The sequence below is a fragment of the Sinocyclocheilus anshuiensis genome, unplaced genomic scaffold, assembly GCF_001515605.1.
Source record: "Sinocyclocheilus anshuiensis isolate Anshui unplaced genomic scaffold, SAMN03320099.WGS_v1.1 scaffold893, whole genome shotgun sequence".
Classification (NCBI taxonomy): Eukaryota; Metazoa; Chordata; class Actinopteri; order Cypriniformes; family Cyprinidae; genus Sinocyclocheilus; species Sinocyclocheilus anshuiensis.
The window spans coordinates 459,012-478,370 of record NW_015555766.1 but is presented as its reverse complement, the minus strand read 5'-3'; the positions used below and the strand labels follow the sequence as shown (position 1 = coordinate 478,370).

At 36.9% G+C, this 19,359-nt stretch overlaps 1 protein-coding gene across 1 annotated transcript in view; it reads left to right on the top strand.

The window, feature by feature from the left end:
* Nucleotides 1-4,729: 4,729 nt before the first annotated feature.
* LOC107674134 (synaptotagmin-17-like) overlaps nt 4,730-19,359 on the top strand; it is a 20,712-nt gene continuing 6,082 nt past the window's right edge. The window contains exons 1-6 of the mRNA XM_016468032.1: nt 4,730-4,744; nt 10,146-10,294; nt 13,062-13,213; nt 13,300-13,916; nt 14,887-15,007; nt 15,422-15,577. Coding sequence (XP_016323518.1) covers nt 4,730-4,744; nt 10,146-10,294; nt 13,062-13,213; nt 13,300-13,916; nt 14,887-15,007; nt 15,422-15,577 — 1,210 coding nt within the window. The remainder of the gene's footprint in view (nt 4,745-10,145; nt 10,295-13,061; nt 13,214-13,299; nt 13,917-14,886; nt 15,008-15,421; nt 15,578-19,359) is intronic.

Genomic DNA, 19,359 nt, shown 5'->3' with positions numbered 1-19,359 from the left:
CATGACACAGTACAGCTTGCTCTTTTTAATTTTAGTATTTTATTTTTCATAATACTAAACTCCAAACTTATTTATTTTCACTCAGGCACAGTCACCGTAATTATCTTCTGTATAGTCTTGTTTTTCAGTGTTTATTCTCAATTGAGTGTTATGTTTAGAGCAATGTGGCTCAGTGTAAATTGTTGTGTGGCATAAAGCTGGTGCTCTCTAACATAAGGATATCATCTCATCCTTTCTAATTATCATTTAATTTATGCACTTGCTTGCAGGATTTGATTTGTTGGCGAAGATGACCACAGCTGTAGTCATGGACATATGATTGCATTGGAATGTGGGTGCCACAAGAGGTCAGTATGTGTTTGGGGGACAAATAATTTAGGATAAAAAGAGTTTAATTGAAAACAAAGTAAATTCTACTTTTTTAATAATCTCACAGTATGCAAGGTAAAATGCTCTGTATCTTTATAGCGTCTAGCTCCCTCTAATAATAATTTCAAATGTGACAGATGTCTTGGGTGTAGGTTTACATATACATTTACTCAAACATTCTCTATGAACCCAGTCATTTGGAACTTAAAGTGGATATATGGCACCTAAATTTAAAGGAATAGTTCACCCAACATTCCTGCAATCATTTACGTAATATGCTTCATGTTCACCCTGAACGCTCAATGACTTACTTTAGCAATTCGTCAACAACAATATATTTGCATCTGTCGAGCTCCAAAAAAAGCATCATAAATTATCATATATTCCAAGCTTTCTGAAATCAAATGGTAGTTTTGTGTGTGGAACAGACTGAAAATTAAGTCATGAATAAGTTATTTACTTGAAATTTTGCCTACCAGCTGGGGTCACCATCCATTTTAATTGTACAGAAAAGAGCAGCTTGGACATTCTACTATAAATACTGTAACCCTTTTGTGGAAGTCATATGGGTCAAAAGACATTGTGAGAAAATGACAGAATTGTCTTTAACTATGTCTTTAAAACATAGCAGAAAGATGCCTGATGTGACAGCAGAGGTCACTGTAAGTCTATATTTAATTTTTTTTTATCAGGCATCCACAAGGTTCTCAAGAACAGAAACAAATGAAGCGCCTAAAATCACACAATCTCTCTCCCTCTCAGTATTTTTCTGTCTGCATTCAACTGTTTATCATATCATCCTTCCATCATAAAAATATTAATGTTTTCCCTCATCCATGCATTTGTATTGAAACAATGGGTTGCACTTGAAATCTCTCTTAAAATCCTTCATGGTTTCTTAAGTCGTATTTATTTCGAATGTTGTGATTTCTCAGTTCTGTTCTGTTCTTTTCTGTTCTATTCTATTCCATGTGCCGACCTAAAACTTCCCAAGTATTATTTACTCCCAATGTTCTTCTATTTAAACATCTTCGTTTTTTCCTTGCCCATGTCACTTTTTGGCTTCCTCACTAGTTAGTTTGTACAGCACTAATTTATTACTCATTTGTTTACTAATTTATTACCAATTTATTTACTAATTTATGCACATTTATTTTTGTACAAAATGTATGGGGTTTTTTTAAGTCTCTTATGCTCACAAAGGCTGCACTTATTTGAGCATAAATGAGTAAAACCAGTAATATTGGGAAATATTAGTACAATTTCAAAGAATTGTATATATTTTTAAAATGTAAGCTGGATTTTCAACAGTCAATAAACCAGTCTTCAGTGTCACATGATCCTTTAGAAATCATTTTAATATACTGATTTGCTGCTCAACATTTCTGAATTGTTTTTTTTTTTTTATCAGTGTTGAAAGCAGTTGTCCTTCTTTATTTTTTTGGTGAAAACCATAATTCTATTTTTTTTTATCCAAGATTCTTTGATTCTTAGAAAGCTCAGAATAGCATTTATTTTAAAAATAAATCTTTTGATCAATTTAATGTTTCCTTACTGTATAAAACTCAAAAATAAATTTGATAAATAATTTCAAAAAGATAAAATAAAATAAATCTTATTGACTAAAACTTTTTAACTGTAGTCTATGCTTTTCAGGTGCTGTAGTTCAGTCAAACACTCTCTGTGAAATTTTAGACCCCAAAACCTGACATGCTCCATACATGCCGAGTTTGGTGAGTGAGGCCTTTTAGCAACAGGTCATGTGCCACTGCCGTTTCCAAGGAAACTTACTTTAAAGTTCCTTGTGATCTACCCACTCAGATTACAATGTTGCACCACAAATGCCCATCCTGTCATACAGTGGGTATAGAAAATAATCACTCCCCTTTAAAACTATCACATTTTGTTGCTTTGCAGCCTGAAATGAAGACGGTTTTTGTTTTATCCAGCTACTGTATTTATTTACTGCAACTTATAACTTTCAAGTGAAAGATATATATTTTTTTTTTTAATTAAAAAAAAACAGAATCACTGCATTGGAAAAAAGATCACCACCTTGTGTCAGTATTTTGTTGAACCACCTTTTACTTTAATTACAGCCTTTAGTCTGCTGGGATCTGTCTCTACTAACTTTGCACATCTAGACTTTGCAATATTTGCCCACTCTTCTTTGCAGAACTGCTCAAGTTCAGTTAAATTTGATGGTGACTGTTTGTGGACTGCAGTCTTCAAGTCATTCCACAGATTTTCAGTGGGGTTTAAGTCTGGGTTCTGACTAGGCCATGCAAGGACATTCAGCTTTTTCTCCTTTAACCACTGTGTGCTCAGTTTTGCCGTTTGCTTTGTGTCATTGTCATGTTGGAAGGTAAACCTTCTTCCCATTGACAACTTTCTGGCAGAGGGCAGCAGATTTTCCTCAAGATTTTGACGGTATTTTGCCCCATCCACTTTTCTTTCTATCCTGACAAGTTCTCCAGTCCCTGCTGTAGAGAAACACCCGCATAACAGGATATTACCACCTCCATGCTTTACTGTAAATGCTGTTGTAACAATGTTTGTAGATCGGGGAAGAAGGAGGCGGGAACCGGCGAACATTTAAACATAAAACTTTAAGAAACAAATGAACGAACACAAAATGAAAGTAAAAGCGGCAGACCCTCATGGACGACTGCCGCATAAAACATAACAAAACAACAACATAAATAATCCAGGCCTGGTCTTCTCTCATCTTGCACTGTCATCACTCCTCCTTTTATCCTTCTGGAGCTCCACTATGGGACTCGAGACCGGTGAGTGGCACAGGTGTCGCTCATTATTATTTACTCCACCGGCCTCGCTCCACTTCCACGGCTCTCGACCCCGCCCCACTCGTCACAGCTGTTATTTGGATGGTGAGCTGTATTGGATTTCCGCCAGACATATCGTTTGGTGTTGAGGCCAAATAATTCCATTTTAGTCTCATACTTCAAAATCTTCAAGGTGTGTTTTGGCAAAGCTCAGTCGTGACTGCATGTGGCCTTTTTTTTTAGAGGAGTGGCTTTTTTCTTGCAACCCTCCCATACCAAATAACTTCCACTTCTTAATAATAGACTTCACTGTGCTTCTAGGCATTGATAAAGCCTTTGAATTTTTTGTATCCATCTCCTGACTTGTGCCTGAATGTCCACAACTTTAACCCGGAGATCTTTTGACAGTGCCTTGTCAAACATAGTTAATTGTTTGCTTCAGTTGCACTACCAAGGACTGAAATGCTCCAGGAAAGCTCTTTTCATGCTGAGCTGATCAAAATGACCACAGCTGATCACAGTTGAAAGTCAAATGTCTTTTTGTGCCATTGAGAAGGTGATTAGCTTCACCTGTTTGAGTTTACATTTCATTTTTAAGAGGGGATTATCTTTTTTTCTAACTTACTGATTCCGATTTTCTTTTTTCTGACATGTTGGTGTTATATCTTTCACTTGGATGTTATAAGTTGCACTGAGTAAAGACAGCTGGATAAAACAAAAACTGTGTCCATCTTCATTTCAGGCTGCAATGCAAGAAAATGTGATTATTTTAAAGGGGGGTGATTCTTTTCTATACCTACTGTTTACAGATAACACAACTAATAGGCTCTCCAAACCCTTCCCACAACCATGTTTTAAAGACAGCAGCACGTCGGCGTACCTCAGTCACAGAGCAGCAGTTGGCCGTACAGACCCCAGCTCTCGTAAACTCCCCGTGGAACGTGTTGCCATAGCAGCAATTAGCCCTTTCACCTGCCTGTCTCTCTTCAGCCTCTCCACTCTGTCCGTGGTGAAGGGAGCAACAAGTGGTTGCAGCCAGCAAGGTGCTGTAAAAATGGGCTAGAGGAGGTGAGGAGGCGGGGAGGGATGCAACAGATTTGATAACCATCAGTGCTTCTGCAAACCTGGATGAGTCACTGGTCTCTGAAAGAAACACAGGGCAGGAGGGGAGGAGGGCGCTGCTCTCTCCAGGGAGAGCTGGCTGTCTTGCGTGTCATTTGTGAGGACTAGGCACGATTGGAGAGGGAGGCAGGAAAGAGAGGGAGATTAGGAGTGTCTGGGTGGGTGGGACTGAAGATGATGGGGAGGAAGAGGAGATAGAGAGATAGATAGAGAGGGAGATGGGGTTTGTTTGTTGTTTTGTATTTGGCTCATCATCACTCTTGAAGCAAATTTTGTAAGGATGAATGGAGGAAGCAAGTTCATAGAGACCTGAATTCATTACTCGATTCATATCTACAGATTTTCTCTCTCTCTTTCACTTTCTCTCTTTTTTTGTTGAGTAAATCTGGATCCAGAGAGTGGCATGTTGCTCTGGATGGGAAGTGAGACAGTGGGGTGAGAGTAAGAGGAGGATGGCGTACACACAGGTGAGTGCCGCTCACTACTGCCGCACACACTCTTTCCCATCTGGATCTTTCTGGATTACACTTTTCATCTTCGTATGTGTCTTCCTTCGGACATTTGTTCATAATCTGATGTTTTTTTTTTCCGTCTCATGATTGTTTCTGGTCAAGGCCTTAAACCATTTCAGTTATGTATTATCTGTGTGTATTTATTTACTTTAATATCTTATTATTCATGAAATATAAGGATTTTATGTTTTCATATTCAAACTATGTCTATGGACACTGTTTTTTTTCCCCTATATTACGTGTGTTAAAAACTAAATGGGCATTGATTTCTGTGGTGTTCAGGATATATCCTATACAGGATATAGGATACTATATATATAGTATCAGGATATTTACAGAGTATTTTTAGCAGAATCAATGTCTTGTAATCTCTTCAAGTAAAAAAACTCATTTAATTCATCTGAGTAAAACCATTACTAATCTTTTCAATCAAAACAGACATACAGACAGACTCAGTGGCGTCTTTTTGTGGTTGAAGTGTGAATGCAGTTTGTTTTTGATGTTTAAGCTCTGTGGCTGTGTATTTGTATGCTGTATTATGATTCATGGTACTGTGCTGAAGACCCCTTGTATGAGAATAACAGTTGTTGGAATTGACCATGTGGACCAGTGGGAACTAGGGACAGTCGCCCCCTCCTCATCTCAGCGACCCTAATGCGTCATCCGTGCCTGAGCCAGCGGCAGCAAGGTGCGGGCTGGGAGTGCCAGAAGCTTGTATCACTGTTGCCATGGTTACAGCCACAGCTAATTGCTTAGACAACATTGGGCTGCTGATGAGGAGCAAGCTTGGCTGTGGTTGCAAGCAGGAACAGGGGGTGGGGAATGGGAGAGAAATCAACCTAGATATTTACAAGTGTTGAGAGAATGGGCTAAATAACTGGGCTGGGGGTGCATGAGTGGATAAGCAATCAGATGTGTTGATCTTATAAAATTCTATGCGTTTTAGACCCTGTCCCTTATAGTCTGACCAATACTTAGTGGTGGTGGAATTCACATTACAATTTTTTTATATCAGTTAGCATGTGACTTAGCAACATATACTACTATTCAAAGGTTTGGTGTCAGTAAAATGTTAAATGTTTTTGAAAGAAGTCTGTTATTCAAAAATAGCTAAAAACAGTATTCTGAAATATTATTACAATTTAAAATAACTTTTATAATTTAATATATTTGTAAAATGTAATTTATTCCTGTGATGACAAAGCACTTGTATGCTTAATATTATTGTGTAAACCGTAATATTTTTTTTTCAGGATTCTTTGATGAATAGAAAGTTCAAAATAAAACCATTTATTTAAAAGAGAAATATTTTATAACTATATAAAACAAAATGTAAAATAATATAAAGTTTTAAAATAAAGTCTTTACTGCGGGGCGGCTGCAGGATTTTATCCACAGAGGGGCTGAGCCCTCAGAAGACCATTAGATACAAAGTACATATTACAAATAAACTTTATAGTGCTTGTGAAAACTATTATTATATGATGTAAATATACACAAATATCCATTAAAGCTACAGAAGCTAAGAGCGAGTGATTCTCAATTTTTCTTTTGTTGTTTGATTTAATATGAGAAATGCATGAGTCTATTATATTAATGCACATCCGTTATTTTCTTAACTGTTTGCCAGCTCGTAAACTTCCAGTGAGAAACCTCTCCTGGCTCGTGTTTGTCAGAAACTGAGAAACAAAGTAATTGCAACACCGTAAATAATGACAGCGGCATTAACATACAGTTTCATGTTATTTTAACAACATATGATATCATATGCCGAGCCTGGTAATCCCGGGCATAGATATGTGTATGTAGATGCCTCATTAGTGACTGTTTCTATGGGCCGCTATACATAAGCCGTCCGCCATATTGTAATGGTCAACTTGACATCATTCACCATAATAATCAATGAATGAACAGCCGATAGTTATAAAAAACGCCGGGATTTAAACAAAAACACAATCCAACACATTCTTGCCTGTGAAAGGTTATCCCAGTAAAAGGTTATCCCGGCGGTTTTTACAACCATCGGCTGTGCAAGATTGTGGCATCTTCGAATATCCATAGATTATTATGGTGAACGACGTCAAGTTGACCATTACAATATGGCGGACGCGTCTACATGCTAAGAGCGGTCGAATGTGGCATCTACCTATTATACATATATCTATGAACCCAGGAGTGTAGGCTACCTATCCCAGGTGAAAAAGACGTAGTATTACATGTATTAAAAATATACTTGAAATTCAAGTAGTATGTTTATAATACATTTGTATTCCCAACATGCTTATTTGAAGTGCAATAAAAATATATTGAATTGCATTTTAATATATTTCTAAAAAGTATACTAGAAAAATTGTTTTGGGGGAACTATGAAATTAATTAGAAAATATAGCGGTATGTTCTTATTTTTACCAGCTTCTGCAAGCGTGTATAACGTCTGGCTTTTGGAACCTCACTGTGACTTCAGGTAAGATTTAAAGGGGTCATATGATGCTTAATGTGTCCATTCCAGCTGGCTAATTTGTGCTTGCTTTCAGTCATACATGTAAAAATCTGTTATTTAATTTAGTTTCTGGTTTTTTTTTTTCTAAAGCTGCAAGGCTCTGGTGCAAAATATTGTGTGCCAGTTAGTATAGTATAATCTAAATATAGTAAGTATGTCTGAAAAAGCACAATTTAAATATATTTCTTTTTCACCTGGGACACGCAATTGTACATTTAAATGCTGACAATTAAACACTATAGTAACTGTTTAGGCTAACGTTAGCTAGCTAGCGATGCTGTCTCATAAACAACATCATAATGGTATTCTTGATAATCAATTACCGACCTTCATAGTCATGAACACATTATTAAAACACTTATAATATTTTAAAGCCTTTATTATTTCTCAACTCTACATCTGTGCAGTAAAATTCATTTATGAAGATGACATGAAAAAATGTGCCAAAAATGTGTCTCCTGGCGGAAAACAAAGACTCTTAAGATGAAAATGACATTAATTGCCATTATAACCAGTAGATGGCAGCAGAGGATCACGTCTCCCTAGTTTATTTTTTTTTTCATCTTAGCTCAGCCATTTCAACAATTTTCCGTTCCTGTCAACATTATACTGTGCGTGCGTGCGTTGTGTCACGTGTGTCATTTGTGGAGGCGCGCACGCTGTATGTCACGTCACTATTAAAAGCACTCGTCCATGTTCTGACTTGATGAAAAGAAACAAATTATCTTAAGGGAAATTTAAATCTTGCGTCTAATTACACATTTGAAATAGTAATTTTCTGGTAATAAGAGCATATAAAGAAAATGTAAATGATGGTAGTGAAATTACGTCCATGCGACGTTGCAGTTACGGTGCCAGTAAGTCATGAAATTACCTAAATATATTACAAATTAATAATATATTAATAATTAATAAATTAATAATATATTATGAATAGATTATGTATCTGGACCGTCCTAGGTAATCTTACAATGTTAGGAGGACGTACTGACGACGTTGTGAGTTGGTAATTTGATGGTGATGAAATTACGGACATGCGATGTCGTAGTTACATTGTCAATTGGTAAGTCATGAAATTACCAAAAAGTACCAATACATTACGTAACTGTTACGTCGTGTGTTAGCAGCTGTCTGAGAGACGGCTTGCTTGTGTGCGCTCACAGAGACGATCTATAACAGTGCGCGAGTACCGCATTGAGATCTCTTTCGCGCCGTCTTGTGCTTGAATATCTTAAAATCACTTAATGTTTAAACTGACAATGACAAGCCTTAAGACACATGAGAATGATAAACTTTCTTAAGGAAGCAGCACTGGCCCAATCGGTCAGATGATTTTAGTGTGGCTGAGACGACAAATAGGGATTGCTAACAGGTTTCAATGATGTTAATTCTTAAAATGTTGTATTTTTATTTGAATACAAAAGTGAAAGCTTTCAGTAAAGACACCTGTCCTCTCACTATTTATTTTTTTCTCTTTCCTGTATGTAACCTCGACCCTCTGCTGCACTTAACCTTTGAAAAAGGGCAGTTGGAACCCATCAATGAGGTATGTACAGAAATCTCCTATTTTCTCGTATCTGTTCATTAACGATGATGTAGAAAAAATGGCTATTGTATTTTTCTAGCAGCTCCGAGATCCTTCATGCATGTGAAAAAGTGAGAAATTATGTAAGAAGCTTGACACCCACAGACCTTTCAGACCATTAAAAGCTGTCAAACATATACTTGCATCCATCCATAAAGGGGAAAAAAATCAGAGTTGTATCTTGACCTTTTCCTTCTATCTTTTCAGCTGGATGTTTTTTTTTTAACCATCAACATCTTGTCTCAAGTCATTCATTATTTAACCAACTAGGCACATATTCAGCTCAGCGGAAGTGAGAGTGACTTGGCTTTTTGGAGCGAATAATCCTTATGAATTTGTTGTGTCAGTCAGTCTAAATCAAAGAGAAGCAAGTTGTGTTGTAAAAAGACTAATATCTCTTTCATAAAGGACTTCTATCCAAACATCTGGCTTCAGTTCTGGTCTAACGATCACATTGAGTGACTAAGTGATGTATGTCCCGCCCACCTTCCTGTTTCAATTGGAAACATGTCACCATGGGAAAGAAAATTGTTCACACTACTGTTCAATTTTTTTTTTTCCGAAAGAAGTCACAGTACAGTAAAACAGTGAATTATCATTACTAATTAAATACATTTTTAACTGTTATTTATTTGTGTGATGGCAAAGCTGAATTTTCAGGAGTCATTACACCAGTCTTCACTGTCACATGATCCTTCAGAAATCATTCTAATATGATGATTTGCTTTTCAATATTTCCCATAATTATCAATACTGAAAACACTTGTGCTGCTAAATATTTTTGTTGAAACCGTGATGCATTGTTTTCAGGATTATTTGATGAATAGAAAGTTCAAAAGAACAGCATTTATTTGAAATAGGAATCTTTTCTAACATTATAAATGCACTTACTGTCACTTTTGATCCGTTTAATGCATCCATGCTGAATACATTTTCTTTAAAAACTATTGGTAGTCTACATATCTTAATGAAATCACTTGATTTTTGGTGGATTGGCACTGACTTGATTAGTTTACTACAAAGTCCCACTAGAATAGTTAGATTAGCTAGTCTCACTAGAGATGTAAAAATCTCTCTGGGGCTTATGCTACATTTAGACTTTTTGGCTTCAGGCTGCAGTTGACTAGAGAATTACAAAAAAATTCCTTTAAGCACTGATTATTCATTACCATTTTTATCATCATAATATGCCATGTATGTATAGTCTGCTTCCAATGCAGGTCAGTCTGTCACTCTTTACTGGAGAGTCTCTTTGTGTCCCTTGCTCTCAGGGTCTTCTGTCCAGACTGTCTGACTTCCTGTTATGTCGCTGGTCCTGCCGCTCCTGTTGGCAGTGGTGCTGGGAGTGCAGCTGCTGTCAGCCCACTGATGAGGAGGTGGAGATTCTGGGGCCTTTTCCGGCTCAGACTCCATCATGGCTGTGAGTACACACCCGTTCAAACCTCATACAACCCACAAACAATGCTCACACATCACAAATAACCCAGAACGATTCATCATTCATCTCATCTGTCTAGTCTCTCATCATAACAGTCAGACTCAGATTGAGACAGATTGAATTCACAGTGTTACTGAACGAATCTCAAGACAATCCCAAAGGCACCATCTGTCAAAGGCTTGTTTTTGATGATGGATTGTGTGTTCTGGTTATGTTTGGAATGGAAAACTAGCCTCCTGCTTATTGAATACTTTACAGTATGAACTGCATATCTGCCTCTTATTTTTTATTACTATATTATGCACTACCAAAAGTATTGGGTTGGTAATATTTTAATCCTCTCATGCTCACTAAGGCTCCATTTAATTGATTGAAAATACTGCAATATTGTAAAATATTATTACAACTTAACTGTTGTAATATTTTTTTTAATGTAATGATTGTTGTCACATGACCTCATTATATTGCATGTTTAAGTCAGCTGTTCACAACGTCCAGTTATCAAGTCAACTGCAAGTTAATAAGTACAGTATTTTGTAGAAGTATTATAGAATGGAATGCCATAGTATGCCAACAGTGATATATTACACTACTGTCACATTGACATTTCATGTTTAATTCAGCATGTGGTATCCGGCTATCATCTCAAAAATCATCTCATATATTATTTATATTTATACTACGGGGCCATTGAATGCTTGAATCTGATTGGCTGACAAATATTCAAAGGTGTGCAATTATTTTCAGGGAAATGCACAGTGAACTTAGTCCCAGGCAGCTCTGGACCGCATTACATGTCCATATCACTTCGCCAAATAATTTCTGTTATTTCAACGGTCTTACAACAGCACAATAACCAAAACCAGAGTCAATTATTCCTTACATATACTTTATATATAGGAGTAGTATGGTAGTATACTGTTCTGAACAATCAGATATCTTAAAATGCACTTTTGATATAGCTTCTGGTTCATATGTTATACTAAAAAGGTATGCATATAAAAAAAGTATGATTCTAATTCTAAAATTCACATTGAAGGTGTGATATACCGTACGTCTGCTGAGTGTAAGCTTCTTATGACTGCTTAAAATTGTAATCAACCTGCTTAATTTTAATTTTAACTACTGTTAACAGAGCAGTAAATCATGTATCTCTAGTTGTAGTCATTGGATTTGCAGGCTAATGGAAGTGATATTGCTGTAACGGATGGCTTTCCTGAGATGTTCTAGGAAACTGTTTTTCTATTCACTGTTACTCAAGCTCTTAATGACTGGGGTGTGGAGCTATTTGTGTTCCCATGCAGGAACAGCACGGGTAATATGATTTAAATGGAGACGTGATTCATATATTAGCAGGGATAATTTATTTGAATGCTGTCAAGCTTTTTTAAGCATCTTTTTAATGACATCATTCAATGATTTTTACCAGGACTAAACAAAGGTGGCCATATAGATGCCTATTTTTCCATTTTGTAATATGCATTATTACCAATTAGCAGTTTCCTGTTGTGAAACGTCACTCACACTTGTTTAAAGAATGGAGTCGATGTGGTCACCAGAGACTACTGACTTATGCTGGTTTGACTGAGATCATGAGTGGGAATTGAATGTTTGTTTAAAACCAAAAACAGGGACCAAATGGCTGGATGAGTTGCAAGGCTTTTGATTATGAGCTTCCAGGAACAATGTAATCATAGTGTTCAATTCATAACATATTGGAAATGCGAGGCATGCTTCTTTAACGGAATAGAACATGTTCTTCCAGATTGTGATTGTACAGTCATGACATATACCTCACCCTATAAGCCCGGCCACTCTCATTGCCTCGGATTGCTCCTAAGGCCATTTGTTTTAGAATCGTCCGTTGCTATGACAACTTTCTCCCTCTGAGCTGTAGTCATGGACACAAAGGGTCCTTGATGATCCCCAAGGGATGACTCAGAATCAGGCCTGCACAAAGATATGCCACACAGAATATTTACCTCTGTAGTTGGAAAACAACCAGATTAGAAGAGGATGTTGCAACAAATATTGCACAATATTGGGCAATAATGTGATTGCACATTCATTAAGAAGTGGATCCAGTCACAGTGTCAGATATGGACAACAAATTTGAGCGCTGGATTGTAAGATGTTTTTTACTGTTGTTTTTCAGTTCATGCCAAATGGTTCTATTTTTTTTTAAGTCTATAGCCTATGATTTTTAGCCTATGATTTATTTGCCTGCTTATATTTATTATCAGGCCACAGGTCAGGTCATTGGAGACCCTGCTTCTTGTCATATTTTTAACAGTGTATGAATTAATATCCCAATAGGATTGCTATGCAAAAGTTTATTCCCACTTCCAAATGTTTTGTAGACTGAAATCTGAGTTCAAGACCATATTTTTTAGAAGCGTTTGGACTCGACCTGGAGTCTGACTCCATGAGCTGGTGTCAACTAATCATAAAAAAATTTGGTCTTGGGCTCAACTTGAGATGGACGAGTCAAAGTCTGGTTTATACGAACTCGTCTACTACAATGCTGTTCTAGGCATCAAAGAATCCTGAAAAACAGTCTATTGTAATAATATTTCACAATATATTTTTACTGTATTTCTGGTCAAATAAATGCAGCCTTGGTGAGCATAAGAGACTTCCTTTAAAAACATTAACACCCCAAATTTTTTAAATGCTAACATATGTTGGCATTATCAACAGGGAATGTGTCAGTACTGCTACTAACACTTAACAAACTCATCTCTTCCAGTGTCAATGAATGCAATGACGAGAGAGGCACAAATTCTCACATCATGGCCGAGAACCATGCTTCACCTGCTCAAACTGACACCACTGTAAACTGCAAGCCGCCCACCTCAGAAACTTCCCGATCCACCTTCACCCTAGCAGGCCAGCTCACCAGTGAGTCCAGACGTAACTCTCAATTTTTACAGAATAACATTAGAATGATCACTTCAATTTCGCTTAATGGCTGTTCCATTTTGCAGGTCTGAATGCACGACGGCCAAGCTCCCCCATGGTGGATGTAAAGCCGATTGAATTTTGGGCCATGGGACCCCGGAAGGAAGTGGTGAAGCCTCTGCGTAAGCCCCCAACACCACCCGATGACTACTTCTACAAACTGGAGCCTCGTCTGTATTCTCTGGACTCATGCAGCGATGATGTTGACTCTCTGACAGATGAAGAGATCCTGGTGCGGTACCAACTGGGCATGCTGCACTTCAGCACACAGTACGATCTCATCAACGCCCACCTCATCGTGCGAGTTATTGAGGCCCGGGACCTGCCCCCTCCCGTAACATGCGATGGTGCTCGACAAGACATGGCCCACTCGAACCCCTACGTGAAGATGAGCCTACTGCCCGACCACAAGAACTCCAGGCAGACCGGCGTTAAACGCAAGACCCAGAACCCAGTTTTTGAAGAGCGCTTCACTTTTGAGGTCCCCTTCCTAGAGGCCCAGAGACGCACCCTACTGCTCTCTCTGGTCGACTTTGACAAGTTTTCACGGCACTGTGTCATCGGGAAAGTGTCTCTTCCTCTTAGTGAGGTTGATCTAGTGAAGGGAGGACACTGGTGGAAGGCCCTGGTGCCCAGCTCTCAGGTAATACCACTTGTCACATTATTACTTTTTCAGTCATTTTAGGTGTGGCACTTGCACAATGACTGAGAAGTTAGGTCACATAAAACTAAATTAAATTATTTAGTCAAATGTGAAATCATTGCAGCCATACTTTAGAATGTCTTGCCTTATTTTTTAGTTTAAGTTTAAAATAAGTTTTTTCTGCCCACCAAGGCTGTTTATTTGATCACAAATCCAGTTAAAACAGTAATATTGTGAAATAGTATTACAAGTTAAAATGACTGTTTTCTATTTTTATATAATAAATGTATTAAATTTACATAATAAAATGTCAATTGTTCCTGCAATGGCAAAGCCAAATTTTCAGCAGCCATTGCTGCAGTCTTCAGTGTCACATGATCCTTCTGAAATTATTATGATATGCTGATTTGCTTCTTACGAAACTTTAATTACCTTTAAACTTTCATTTAATTTTAAAAAAACTTTAATTTCTTTTTATTATCAATGTTGAAAACAGTTGCTTAATATTTTTGTATTAAATGTAATGATTTTTTTTTTTCAGGATTCTTTGATGACTAGAAAGTAAAAAAAATAAACAGCACTTATTTGAAATATAAATCTTTTGAAACATTATAAAGGTTTTTACTGTCACCTTCAAGTTTAATCAGTTTTTCTGAGCAGTTTAATGTATCAATGCTAAATAAAAGCACTCAATTCATTCATTCAAAAAACAAAACAAAAAAAAAACCTGACCCCAAACTTTTGAATGGTAGTGTATTTGTCTCTGTTCCAAATGATATTAACCTGAAGTATTTGTCAGGAAATGATTAGACGAAACCAGATACTTTTTCATGTACAAATGCTTTCATTGTAGCATTACTCTGACATTACAGCTTTAATTCCAGTCTTTGACACTTAAAAACATGCACAACGTGTTCATTTGCTGACATCATTATCAAGACATTGATTTTCTCATTGTGCTGGTTTTCAGAATGAGGTTGAGCTTGGTGAGCTTCTTCTGTCCTTAAACTACCTGCCCAGTGCTGGCAGGTTAAATGTGGACATCATCCGAGCAAAGCAGCTGCTTCAGACAGACATGTGCCAAGGTTCAGGTAAATGTGTTTCAGTGTGTTTTCCTCATTCCACTCTCTAAAATTTCAGAGAACTTATAGCAGCGCTTCAATGACCACAGAAATCTATGCAGAAGTATGCAACGTAATTGTCTTTGTGATGGAATAACTTGCGAAACAGCTTTCCTTTTTTGCTGACATCACTTTGGCCACACATGCCATGTGATAAAGTTAACCAATAGTCAAATAGCTATTTAGTCTTTGTTTTAGCAAATTCGCTATTGGTCTTGCTCCATGTTTTAATCAGTTCCTGATGAATAAAATCAAGTCCTGCCCAGATTTTCCCCCACAGAGTATCCTGTTTCACTGAGACATATGCTACATCACAAAAACACAATTTGTTTCAGAAAGCAATTCATGTTAACTTTAACCAAGTTGTTTCTTCTCTATATGCAGATCCTTTTGTTAAGGTGCAGTTGGTGACAGGTCTTAAGTTGATGAAGACTAAGAAAACATCCTGTATGAGGGGCACCATTGACCCCTGCTACAACGAGTCATTTAACTTCCGTGTACCTCAAGAGGAACTGTGTGAAGTCAGTCTTGTGTTCACAGGTATTGTTTTGAACATGTACACACAAAGACATACATACAGAGCTCTACACGATGAAAAATGTGAGCAATGGCTTTATGATGAAGGATGAGGAAACATAATTTTGAATTATTTACTTTTTCGTGTATATATATATATATTGTTTTACAGTGGGTATAGGAAAGAATCACCCCCCTTTAAAATAATCACATTTTGTTGCTTTGCTGCCTGAAATGAAGACGGACACAGTTTTTGTTTTATCCTTACTTTTTTATTTGTTTTTTTCTGACATGTTGGTGTTATATCTTTCACTTGGATGTTATAAGTTGCACTGAGTGAATACAGCTGGATAAAACAAAAACTGTGTCCGTCTTCATTTCAGGCTGCAAAGCAACAACATGTGATTCTTTTAAAGAGGGGTGATTCTTTTCTATACCTATATATGCATTACCAGTTAGAATTTTGGGATCAGTAAGATTATTTATTTATTTATTTGTTTGTTTGTTTGTTTTTTAAATTAATACTTTTATTCATCAAGGATGCATTAAATTGATCAAAAGTCACAGTAAACACAATTATAATGTTACAAAATATTTCTAAAAGATTTTTATTTCAAATAAATGCTGTTCTTTTGAATTTTCTATTTATAAAAGATAACTGAAAAAAACTGTATCATGGTTTATTAAGCAGCACAACTGTTTTCAACATTGATAAAAAATAAGAAAGGATTTGAGCAGCAAATCAGTATATTAGAATGATTTCTGAAGGATCATGGGACACTGAAGACTGGAGTAATGATGCTGAAAATTCAGCTTTGCCATCACAGAAATAAATGAAAATATATTAAAATATAAAAACATAAAAACGGTTAATTTGTAATAATATTTCACAATATGTTTGTACTGTATGTTTGCTCAAATAAATGTAGCCTTGGTGAGCATAAGAGACTTCACTAAAAAACATTTAAAAATCATATCAACCCCTAAATTTGGAATTGTATTGTATGTTTAGTGTGATAATATTTTAATTACACTAAATTAATCCATTAATCCAAATTCACAGCCCTATTCACAACAGAAATGGTCTTGTTGGAGACCTAATACAGTAAAGGTGAAAAGCCATATCTCCAGGATAAAACATGCCAATTTTTCACCAGCTGATATGTAGCAATTCCTCACAATTAGTGTAATCTGGCTTATGACCAAGGGCTGCCATAGGGCACCTCATTAAGGTTCATTTAAATTCCGATAGGATTTATTCAATAACAGATGCTGCCAGTCAGAAGCTGACCCAGATGGTTGTTCATGCTGAGATTTTATGCACTGGTACACACTGACATTTAATATTTGCACTCCTTACCCAGGTGCAGCCATGCACTGTGATTGCATAGGGCTGATGGTGGCCTGCACTCATAACCTAACCTTTGAGACAGTACAGAGCAGTAAGCACAGCCCAATGTGTAGTTTATGCTGGTTTATTCAGGTTTAATTAGTGCTAAGTCAACAGTGATATTTACAGACAGGTATATTTGACGCTAAAGGGTGAGTGCTGCCTGTACCCCATCTAGGCTGGTCAGGATGTGTATCTCAGAGTCATACAGATCAGGGCTGCCTGCCCACCACTTCTCTCTGATGTTTCAGACTACAAAGACCTGCAATCAAACACTACCTACAATCCCACCCCTGCTGGGCCTCTGTCTCTCACTCCTGGTCTGTTTGATGAGACTCTCTGTCTCTTTTTGTATCCCTTTCTCCTCTTTAGCTCATTCTTTTTATTAGTTCTTTTACTTTTATTTCTTTACATTTCCTAGTATAATTTTTCAGAAGTATCACTTTAAGTGAAAGATCCCCTCTGACAGAGCAAGTAATGGGAATTTAATGGTGGTGTTATGTCCATAAGCAGTGAGTGGAAACAGATCTTCTGGCTCTGTTCAACATGAATCCCATCAGGCAACTATGCACATTGGAAGTGGTCAAAATTGTGCCCAGTACCCATAAATATAGGTGGAGTGCTTTCACCAGTGGTCTGAGACTTTTGAACTCTTTTCATAATGTGTTTACACAGATGTTTTGTTAAAGTACCTAAACAGCATAAATGTATTTGCATGAGAATACTGCATATAATACAAACATTCAATGTTGTAGAATAAGGTCATCAGATTTTAGTTTAGTTACCATTCTAATAATAGAAAAGAAATAATAATCATAATAAATACTACATCAGTTATTTTAGATTATTATTAGTAATATTATTAAAATATTACACAAACGTCCAGTTTTAAAACAGATATTTAGTTAACATTCTTATAATAAAAATTTATTATTAATTTTAAAGGGGTCATGAACTGGCTTTTTTATTATTTTATACTGTTGTCGGTCCACTTATGACATTCGCGTGGTTTTTACATTCAAAAACATCAAAATCAATAAGTAATAGCCTATTTTATACCCTGGTTTTGAGGCTGGCTCGAGAAACGCCCACTGGTATGATTGGATAACAGTTTTGCATAGTAAACTAACTACAAACAAACTTCATAGTTGGAGCCTTCTGTGACTTTGGTTAGACACATACACATAATCAGGACATATCAAGCGATCTCTAACAAAGCAATAGTGACACATTTTTTTACTCACATAAGTGTGCTGCGCCATTCCTGTCGGATCCAATATAGACGGCACAGCATTGCTTTTTAATCCCAGTCTCTGCAAATCTAGCGCCGACCTGTCTTGTTTACAAAGGAATCCGCGGTGAAATGAAGCGAACAAACGCTCAATGTTTTACTTACGTGAGCTGAAACTTCATTAAAAATAAAGTTCAACCACGCATTCCTAATATTTGAATCCGAAGGAAGGTTATGCAGTGACTGTGTTCTTCCAGAACCAGGTGCTGCACAATACTTTGCGATCTTCAATGGCATGTTTATTGCTTGGTTTCTCGATCCAGTTTAACGTCACTTACGTTATTTCCCTACTATGTCATGTGCGAATCAGTGGGCGGGGCTACAGAATTAGGAGGCGGTGTTTAACCTATCCATAACGTCATAAGTAGGCACATTCCTGGATCTGGCGTTCGCTGGGCCTGGTGTCAATAAAAGCTTTTATTTCAGTAGCAAGGACGTTTTCAGTTCTGAAACTTACAGGATATGCTTTTAGTACAATGATCTCTTATATATCAAAAGCTCAAGTAAATGTTGATTCCTCAATTCATGACCCCTTTAAACACTAAATTAATATTTTATAATAACAATAATAATAATAATAGTAATTGTTTTCTTCTCAAGAATCTCTCGGTCACCATCCGGGACTCAACCAGAGTCCTTGGGAGTTACTTTGCATAGGATGTGTGCGGCCCCACAAAGCATGATCTTCTGTGCTTCAAAGGCACTTGGCTTCCCTGGGATCTGGTCCAGATATGGGTGGAAACCTTTCTTAATGCATCTGTAGGAAATTAGCTCAAAAGGGAAATGTATATAAATAATTACAGTTAATTATGATTCATTACAATTATTTATATCAGCTGCCAGTAGTAACTGTAGCAGAATTCAATTGCCCTCAACTAATCCGTTCACCCAGGGAACATTCAATGTAAGTTCATATCAACTCTAGGAAAGGATATTTTCGTGGCCACAGAAAATACTTTCATACAGTATTAATACATCCGTTTACTCTCGGGATTTGTCGTGTCGCGTCGCATCCAAGACAGCATCACTGATTATAAGCATCACTGTTTACTTGTATTTTATTGCGTCGCGCAGCGCCACTCGCGTCCGGTGTAGACACGATGTAAGTTAATGTAGCTTTCTGAT